At 40.2% G+C, this 9,950-nt stretch overlaps 1 protein-coding gene across 1 annotated transcript; it reads left to right on the forward strand.

Annotated features, from left to right (window-relative positions):
• The first annotated feature begins 2,905 nt into the window (after positions 1-2,905).
• Positions 2,906-9,415, forward strand: misp (mitotic spindle positioning). Its single transcript, XM_029428205.1, has 5 exons — positions 2,906-2,957; positions 3,721-5,542; positions 8,240-8,505; positions 8,798-8,836; positions 9,083-9,415. The coding sequence occupies exons 2-5, from the start codon at positions 3,829-3,831 to the stop codon at positions 9,170-9,172; spliced, it is 2,109 nt and encodes a 702-aa protein (XP_029284065.1). The 5' UTR covers positions 2,906-2,957; positions 3,721-3,828; the 3' UTR covers positions 9,173-9,415.
• Positions 9,416-9,950: the final 535 nt, after the last annotated feature.

The following is a 9,950-nucleotide window of genomic DNA, read 5'->3' on the forward strand; positions in this document are numbered from 1 at the left end:
TATATATTATAGACTCTTTATAAATATTATAGACTCTTTATAAACATTATAGACTCTTTATATATATTATAGACTCCTTATATATTATATAGACCCTTTATATATATTATAGGCTCTTTATATATATTATAGGCTCTTTATATATATTATAGACTTTTTATATATATTATAGGCTCTTTATATATATTATAGGCTCTTTATATATATTTTAGACTCTTTATATTTATTATAGACTCTTTATATATATTATAGACTCTTTATATATATTATAGACTCTTTATATATATTATAGGCTCTTTATATATATTATAGACTCTTTATATTTATTATAGACCCTTTATATATATTATAGGCTCTTTATATTTATTATAGACCCTTTATATATATTATAGGCTCTTTATATATATTGTAGGCTCATTATTATATATATATTATAGACTTTATAAATATTATAGACTCTTTATATATATTATAGACCCTTTATATATATTATAGACTCCTTATATATATTATAGACTCTTTTTATATATTATAGACTCTTTATATATATTATAGACCCTTTATATATATTATAGGCTCTTTATATATATTATAGGCTCTTTATATATATTATAGGCTCATTATTTATATATATTATAGACTCCTTATATATATTATAGACTCTTTATATATATTACAGGCTCTTTACATATATTATAGACTCTTTATTATAGGCTCTTTATATATATTATAGGCTCTTTATATATATTATAGGCTCTTTATATATATTATAGACTCTTTATATATATTATAGACCCTTTATAAATATTATTGACTCTTTATAAATATTATAGACTCTTTATAAATATTATAGACTCTTTATATATATTATAGACCCTTTATAAATATTATAGACTCTTTATAAATATTATAGACTCTTTATATATATTATAGACTCCTTATATATTCTATAGACCCTTTATATATATTATAGGCTCTTTATATATATTATAGGCTCATATTATATATATATATTGTTGGGATACTGATACTGACTTGTGGAGGGTCAACATGCAGATTATCACTTTTCTGAGTTTGTCTCTCAGTTTAACAGAAACAACATGTTTTGTTTTTTCACGTAGTCAAGACACCCCCCCACCTCTGTGCAATATTCTGGGATGTCCAGCAGCCACCTCATGTTGTCATGGTAACCTGCAACAAGAACAACAACTACTAGTTAACAAAATAAAGGGAATAACAATATTAGATAACAATAACAGTTTATTAGTATAGCACAAAGTGCTGTATGTGTGTGTGTGTGTGTGTGTGTGTGTGTGTGTGTGTGTGTGTGTGCGTGAGGGGGGGGGTCAGTCATTGTTTGTGTTTCTGTTGGTCAGCAGCATTCCTGACAAATTCTACTGCTCAGCAACACACACAAACACACACACACACACACACACACACACACACACACACACATACACACACACACACACACAAACACACGGTCAGTCCTCCCTCGGCTGGCGGAGCTGCTCCTGCAGGTGAGTCCTTGTCCGTTTGTTTGTTTTACCTGTGTGATGTCATGATGATGTCATGATGACATCACCTAACTGTCTGTCTGTCTGATCAGCTGTTTATTAAAGTTGTGATTTAAAGTAATGTAAACTTATCTAAGCCCCACCCCCTCGTGATGTGATTGGACGCTCTTGACGCGCCACAGTGATTGACAGCTATGTGAAATGTTAAAACTGATGTTTGTAAACAATAATGTTGACAAAAAAACACAATGTTTAAAAAATCTGTTTTCAACTCAACTATTATTCATATATTTTATAAATATATTAATATTTTCTCCAGCACCAAAGTGTCCGCAGAAATAAAATAAAATACACCAAATAATTTTTTGCACATTTCAGACGAACATCTGATGAACTTGGATATTCGGATTTACACCTGTGCACAGAAACACCTGTGCACAGAAACACCTGCAATGAAACACCTGTAATGAAACACCTGTATACGGAAACACCTGTGCACAGAAACACCTGTAGGCTGAAGGTCTGACATCGTCACAGAGTGGATCCAGGACAAACCTGCAGTCTGATGTTCAGGTACACAGCTCCCTGGCAGGTCCTCTGTCACAGTCTGGACACCAGGGTGAGTAAAACAAGAGAAACAGAGAGACAGGCGGAGACATAGAGAGAGAGACGCAGACAGACAGAAAGACAGACAGACAGAGAGGCAGACAGAGAGAGAGAGACAGAATATTATTATTATTGTTGTTATAATCATAATAATACAGTTTATTTGTTATTAGTAAAGCCTGTATTGTGTGTGTGTGTGTGTGTGTGTGTGTGTGTGTGTGTGTGTGTGTGCGTGTGTGTGTGTGTGTGTGTGTATGTGTGTGTGTGAGTGTGCTGACCAGCAGATGGCAGCAGTTTAACACAATTAAGCAGAAAAAGCATTCAGAGCAAAAACTTAACCTACAGCTAATAAACATTATTAAATAACTATAAATACCTCTAAAGATAAACAAACAATAAAAACGATAACATCAATCTTTCTGATTGGCTGTTAAATATAAGGTTTGTTACCTGAAACAAAGTTTTTGGGATTAAAGTAATTGCTGCATAAAAAAGACTTTAAATAAATAAAAGTTTACTAAAATTCTAAAAAAAAATCTAAATTAAAAACAGTGAAGAAGACTCATATATGTTAAATATAAAAAATACATATATTCTACCTATGACTGGTGCTGTGTGTGTGTGTGAGTGTGTGTGAGAGTGTGTCTGTGTGTGTGTGTCTCTGTGTGTGTGTGTGTGAGAGTGTGTCTGTTTGTGTGTGTGTGTGTGTGTGTGTGTGGGTGTGTGGGTGTGTGTGTATGTGTGTGTGTGGGCGTGGTCTCTGATTGGGAGATATGAACTTTGTCTCTTCAGTTATTTTTCAGTTTGCTGCTGACAGAGAACAAATCGCAGGTAGGAAGAAACAGCTTTAATAACTAAAGTTATATTATAATTACTAAATAATCAGTTTAATAACATAATAACTAAAACTAAATATAATTTGAATAAACTTGAGTTATATCTCTGTAATATTTAATTATTCTCTAACTCTACGAGTTTAGATTATTTAAGTAAAGCCTGCGTTATAACAACATTAAAGAAACAAAAATCACTTAAAATTTCAGTTTCAGAAAGAGTTCTTGTATAAAATATGTAAATATCACATCTACCTATATATATATATATATATATATATATATATATATATATATATATATAGATTACATAGATTTAAGTTTGTTTTGTGTTTGTTCTGATATTAATACTTCTTACTGGAGCTTGGTGTGTGTGCGCTGGTCATCAGTTTTATCTTCAACACTGAACTTTATCTCTGATGCACAGACACACGCTAATGCCAATGCTAATGCTAACATGTTACACTAAAAGCAGAATATTCGTAGTAATAGTAGTAATACAGTAATACGGCTTTGTACAAATGATTGTTTATATCATATCATATATTTCTATATATTTGTGGTGCAGTAAAAAGTATAATTATATTAAATAAAATGTTATATATAATAATAGAGCAGCAGTAAAGTATAACGTGAATAGTAATACTAAATACTGATTCATATTTTATTGTTCTCTGTCACATAATTAATACAAAAATAATAATAAATAATAATAATTAGAAAATAATAACAGTTGTTAAAAAAAAATCTATTGTTTTCAGAGAGTCCCGGCAAACGACCGTCAGGATGTTCTGACTCTGCAGAGTTTCCAAACTTCTAGCTTCGTTCAGCGCCTTCCTCCCTCAGAGCCTCCGCCCCCCCCTGTGGCCATGGACAGCGTCCCCCGGCGGTGGGTGCTGAAGCCTCTGTCCCCCCTGCTGCAGGCCTCAGACCTGCGCAGCCTCGGCGGACCCCCCCGCAGCCACTCCCCCGACCCTTACGACCCTGTCTTCACCTCCAACAGTATCTCCGTCGCTCGCCGCCACTCCTCCGTGGTCGTCACCTCGCAGGGCGCCGAACGGTCCGTGGACGTGGTAGTGCAGACCCGGCAGGTCGCCGTGTCGCAGGATGGAGGCAGCAGCGATGGCGAGGAGGAAGAGGGGGGGTGGCATCCCAGCAGCCGCAGCAGCCCCAGCAGCCCCAGCAGCCCCGGCAGCAGCTTGGGTTCCCACTGCGGTTTCTACTCCTTTGTGGAGGATCCGGCGAGTCCCGAGGCCGAGCTGAACGAAGCCTGGATGATCTCGCCGCAGCGGCAGACGCAGTTGGCGACCTTGAAGGAGGAGAGAGGATTCAAGCTGCAGACCTACGCCAGCGGCAGGAAGCCGGAGATTCTGTTTGCAGAGAGCAACGGAGACTCGCAGTACCACATGGATCTAAAGAACGGCGTCCAGGCAGTCCGGGAGGAAGAAGAGAAGCAGCTTCGGGAGGAGATCATCCGCAGCCAGGCGCCGAAGAAGACCTTCACAGATCCTCTGGAGGACGTGAGCAGACAGACGGCCGGTTTCAGCGTCAGCTTCAGGCCCGTTGGCCCGGTCAGGCCTATTGAGCCCGGGAACATCAACCACGAGCAGATTAACTTCCGCGCCGCCCGACAGCAGTTCCTGCAGATGGAGCAGGACCGGCTGACCGCGCTGCCCCCCCCGCTCATATCCTGGAGATCACACCTAAACATGCCTCCGCAGCCGGATCCTGACGAATGCTCGTCACAGGACAGCGAAGATACAGCAACATTTAAAGCAAGAGAAGAAGAGGAGACCTACCCGGAGAGGAAGGTGACGGTGAGCAGTGTGTTCGATGACCTGGACTTCGGCCTGGAGGAGCTGTCTGTGGGCGGAGCCTACGGCAGCGACGAAGGCGTGTTTAACAACAACAGGAGCGAGTACGAGACTCCGATTGAGCGGGAGATCCGGTTGGTTCAGGAGCGTGAGGAGAACCTGAGACGCTCTCGAGGGCTGAAGCTCAGCTGCAGCAGAGCAGAGATAGTTGAGATCAAAACCAAACGTTTACAGTCGGCGACGCCCGTCAAAGCCAGAGAGAAGAACCGAGTAAGCTTCTTGATCCAGAGAGAGATCCAGAAGGACAACCAGAGGACAGAAGAACCACCGCCCTCTGAGTCCGGAGACTCTGAAGACTTCCTGTCGCCATGTTGTCCTCATCGACACACCGAGGAAACCGAGTTGTACATCAGCCGAAGGAGTTTAGCTCCTTCTTCCTTCACTGCCACGGCTTTCTACCAAGACCGAACTTCCTCTTCCTCCTCCTCTTCACCTTCCTCCCCAACTCCAACACCTCGCTGTGATTTGACGTTGAGCACGACTCAGTCCTGGAGGGAGAACCTGCAGTCCACCGGCCTGCAGCCCAGAGGACAAGGAGCTCCAGACTTCATCGAGAAGGAGATCGAAGAGACGCTGAGGCGGGAGCAGGAGCTGAGAGAGCTGAGGGAGTCCAGGGAGGAGAAGGATGGACGGCTCTACTCTCCGGCTCCTCTGGTGGAACAGGCCTCTAAGATGGCTGTCAGTCAGTTCTACCCGGCTCTGAACACAGGTACGTAGTCCTCATCAAGGCTGGATTACCAACCAGGCAAATTGTCTCAGGCTCCAGGTTCACTGTGTGTCAGATGCTTTTGAGTTATTTAATTACTTGTAAATTTTAATTGCTACCAAATATGACACGCTAGCTTGTCGTGAGGCTAAATAACGCTACCAAGACGAGGGGGAAAAGTGGCACAGCCATATTCACAGGGGACCGCTCAGCTCAAGATATCTGAACGTTTTCTCTGGATCCCACGAGTCTTCGCTTTACAGACATTTTATGATAATCACACGCAATTTGTACACGCAGTATAAATGTGTTATTTTCGCTTATTCTAAAAATGGTGTATTTGAATATTTCTGCAGGCTGGGTTTCCTAAACACAGTTGGAGTTGCATGAATTGTATTTACAGCTGAGACGCGATGATATGTGATGCTGTGAGTCGACCTCACTGTATAGAAAGAGATGCTGCTCTGAATAGTCACAGCCTCATGAAACTTTACGTTACCACAACTGAAAGACTGAGCGCTGTCAGAGGATATTTGGCTTTCCTCCGATATTACAGCTTCATTAAGTTCAGGAACTGAACCCGGAGCAGAATGTGTTTGTGTCTTTGTGCACTTGTCTGAGGGGTGACATTCAGCTGCACTAAAACATTCAGGGTCATAAAACCTTGTGAAACCACAACATCAAAACATAAAACATATTATTATGTGTTTTAGAGGAGCTGGGAGGTGGATTCTGTTACCTTTGTACAGAGCACAGTCTGTATATAACAAGTTGACAAAGTCCTCCAGATTTCCCCCGCCGGATTGCTGACGACCGTTTTGAAGCATCAGGTTTGACATTTTGCATGTCGCCATTTTGGTTGAAAAGAAATAACTAATAGATATCAGCTGAAACTTCCACACTTCATTACTCACATTAACACAATTACTTTCTATATTACAAGTGTTCTGTCATGTTTAAATTAGGGCTGTCAAGCGATTAAAAACATTAATCTAATTAATTACAAGCTTCGTGATTAATTAATCGCGATTAACACATATCGCATATAACAATATTTGCTGTGAGAGCTTCGTGCAACGGGGGGGGGGGCTGTCAGAGCTCCGTGTTCCGTGCCTTCTGAGCTCCATGCGACGGGCGCCGGGGACGGGTGCTGTCAGAGCTCCGTGCTGTCGGACCACAAGTCAGGGGCATCTAGGAGCGCGATTAATCTGCGTTAATATTTTTTATTGCGTTAATTCGACAGTCCTAGTTTAAATATGGAAATGAAGCATTATGTAATGTAACTGTTGGAGAGTTTAGGAGACCTTCACATCCCTGCTGATTGATTCTCCTCCAGTCGTTGGTTTTAAATAATTCTTTGAAAATGACAAATAATTGATCACAAGTTCCTCTGACGTCCACCAGGTGCTGTGAGCAGACTCTGACTGTGTTGAAGTGATTGAGTAAACCTCAATTTCTCTCAACAAACACAAAGTCTGATTTTCACAAAAAAAGTTCCTGTACGAAGATATTTATGATAGTTGGCTTTCACAACCAAAGACCTCTGCAGGTATCACCACGTGAACTTTGAAATCTATAAAACTGTGAGGGATTCTCGCGGCAGGTCAGCTTTTAACTTAACTATCTGAAACAAACGGCGGCCTGGAATGAAACCAGTGGAGGATTTCAGCATGAATGTATTATAAACAGGTTGTGAAAGGACTAAAATCTGAATGGACCCTGGTGTGGAAGCTGCTTTTTCGTCCAATATATTCTGCAGATAATGAGTAACTTAATGAGAGAACGACCAAAGTCCAGCAGCTGCAGTTTGTGTAAATCAGTAACCAGTCACAGGCCAGACGCGTCTTCACTCGAGGCGGTTACATAAGACACACTGATGTACACTGATGTACACCTGCACAGGTAAACACTGGCACAGGGGAACAGCTCCACCTGCGCCACAGATTTACAACTGCGTGTTAGTTATTGTAGATCAAAAATCTAATTTAAAGACAGAGCCAGGGAGGGGGGGAATATTCTGAGGGAAAACAAGAAGAACAAGAATTTCAGAGTTTTAAATTGTAAATTTATAAGATAAAACTCACAAATTTAAAGGAGAAAAAACTTAAATATTATCTGAAATTAAAGGTCTAAATTTACGACAAATGTATGATTAATAAACTCAAAATATTCTGTGATTATACTGTTGTGACATTAGCGTAAAAGAACATTTCATATTGTCCATAAATTTAAAGTCGTAAAGTTTAGAGAAAAACCTCGACTACCCTACCAGGGGTTCCCACAATCTTTTGGTTTGTGAGCTACTTTTGAAATGACCAGGTCCAAGTGATCTACCTGTATTAAAACATGCTGCGACGGGGGGGGTGCTGGTGCGTAGTTCACTCCTCTCCTCCGCTCTGTCGCTGCCTGTAGGTGTGTGTGCGGGAGCGAAACAGCAGAGGAGGGACTGTGAATGCGCAAGGCAAGAAAAAAACAAAAACGTTCAGGGGCGCGGGGTTCCGTTGGGGAAATATATATATTTTTTTTTTATGGTGCGATCTACCCGCACTACACACACAATCAACCTCTTGGGCACCACTGCTCTAGGAAATATAAAGTCGTACATTAACGTGAACAAAGATTTTTAAACTTGTGAGGGTTAAAACTGGTCAGAGGTCAGGGGTCAGGGGTCACGTGTGAATGATGTACTTACTGTTTCAGATAAACCCGTCAGCGTGTCCTCTCCTCGTCCCTTCGTCCGTCTGCCCTCCATCTCCTTCATCACCGCTCAGCCCTGGTCCTCCTCCTCATCTCCTCCTCACCTCCCCCCGCCCTCCTCTTCACCTCCTCCTCACCTCCCCGTCTCCCACTCCTTCCGGCCCGTCTCCCCGTCTTCCCCCATGAAGGCTCCTCTCAGGGGCCTGACGGAGACGCTGCTGCAGGACTTTGAGGAGAGACGAGTCAAAGTGAAGCTGGAGGAGAGCGTGGTGAGTCATCCATCTTATTGTGGAGGTTTTTATTGTGGAGGTTTTTATTGTGGAGGTTTTTGTTGTTCTTCCTGTCAATTTAAATAAAGTTTGATTCAGCAGGTTAACAACAGCTGATTTTAAAATTCATCTTATGAAGCTTCTTCAGTTTAAAAGGTCCGAGAAGTGACGGCAGATTAAAGAGTTTTATTAAGTTTTAACCACAAACTCTTTGAGTGATGAATGAAATAAATAAAGTTATTAATTTGTCCTAACCTGCTGACTTACATCATCTCTACTTTTCTGTCCTCAGTACGCAGGAATTCAGCCGGTGGACGACGTGAATAACGAGGTACAACCTGCATTTCACTTTACAGGTTAATGTGGTAAACAGGAAGTTAACCAGCGACCTGTAAACAGCTGGTTCATTTTCTGTTCACCATCTTATCCAGCTGTTTACAGGTCGGGCTTTTATTATTGTGTCTTTCTCTCATTTATCTTTTCTTCTTGTGTTTTTATATATTTGTCTCTTTGTCTTTTTGTGTCTTTGTCTCCTTGTCTCTTTGTCTCGTGTCTTTGTGTCTTTGTTTTTTTTAAGGTTGTTGAGTCGACTCGAGTTATTCGACATAAAAACCAACGTGCTCTGCGTTGGGAGGCGGGCGTCTTCTCGAACCAGGCGGAGCAGTGAGTCCTGGTCCAACAGAATGGATATTAAACTGGAACACTCCAAACGGCTGCTGCTGATTGGTTTCCTCTCCTCGTCCAATCAGATGCAGAGATGTTTCTGATTCATAAAGAAAATATGGAGTTAAAGTGAGTTTGTTTGATCGCGTGACGCAGCAAAACAGGAAGTTTCTGATTGTTTTCATTTTCATTAATCTGATGCAGCGAAAAATTACAAAGAGAATAAAAAATATTTCTCAAACTGTCAGACTGTCCTGCTCTGTTAACACCTAGGTAGGGAATATTAATTATTATTAATACAGAATAAAAATGGAAACGACTCCTGAAAAAGGTTTAATAGTGTGAAAAATATCCCAGAAATATTAACAAAAATATAAGTGAATAATATCAGAAAACTATATGAAAGACTTTGAAAAAATATCTGAAAAGTAAAACTTTGGAAAACAATTAGTGAAAAATGTCAGACAAATATGTCAAAAATATAATCTTTTAAATCCAAAAAAGATTAGTAAAATCTGTGAAAATATTTAATATGTTATCTCAAACAGCCACAATAAAATAACAAACAGAATAAGAGAACAGAAACTAAAGTATTTACCTTTACTTGTAAAATAAACTGAATATGTAGTTATAATAAAACAATAATAACAACAACAATAATAACACTAACAACAATAATAATAATAACAATAGACTGTTTGTCTGCCGTCAATGCTTACTGATGCAAAACATTCAAAATACAAAACCTCAAATCCTGTAAGCGTGCACACACGCACGTTTAC

The sequence above is a fragment of the Cottoperca gobio genome, unplaced genomic scaffold (genome assembly GCF_900634415.1).
Source record: "Cottoperca gobio unplaced genomic scaffold, fCotGob3.1 fCotGob3_508arrow_ctg1, whole genome shotgun sequence".
NCBI lineage: Eukaryota > Metazoa > Chordata > Actinopteri > Perciformes > Bovichtidae > Cottoperca > Cottoperca gobio.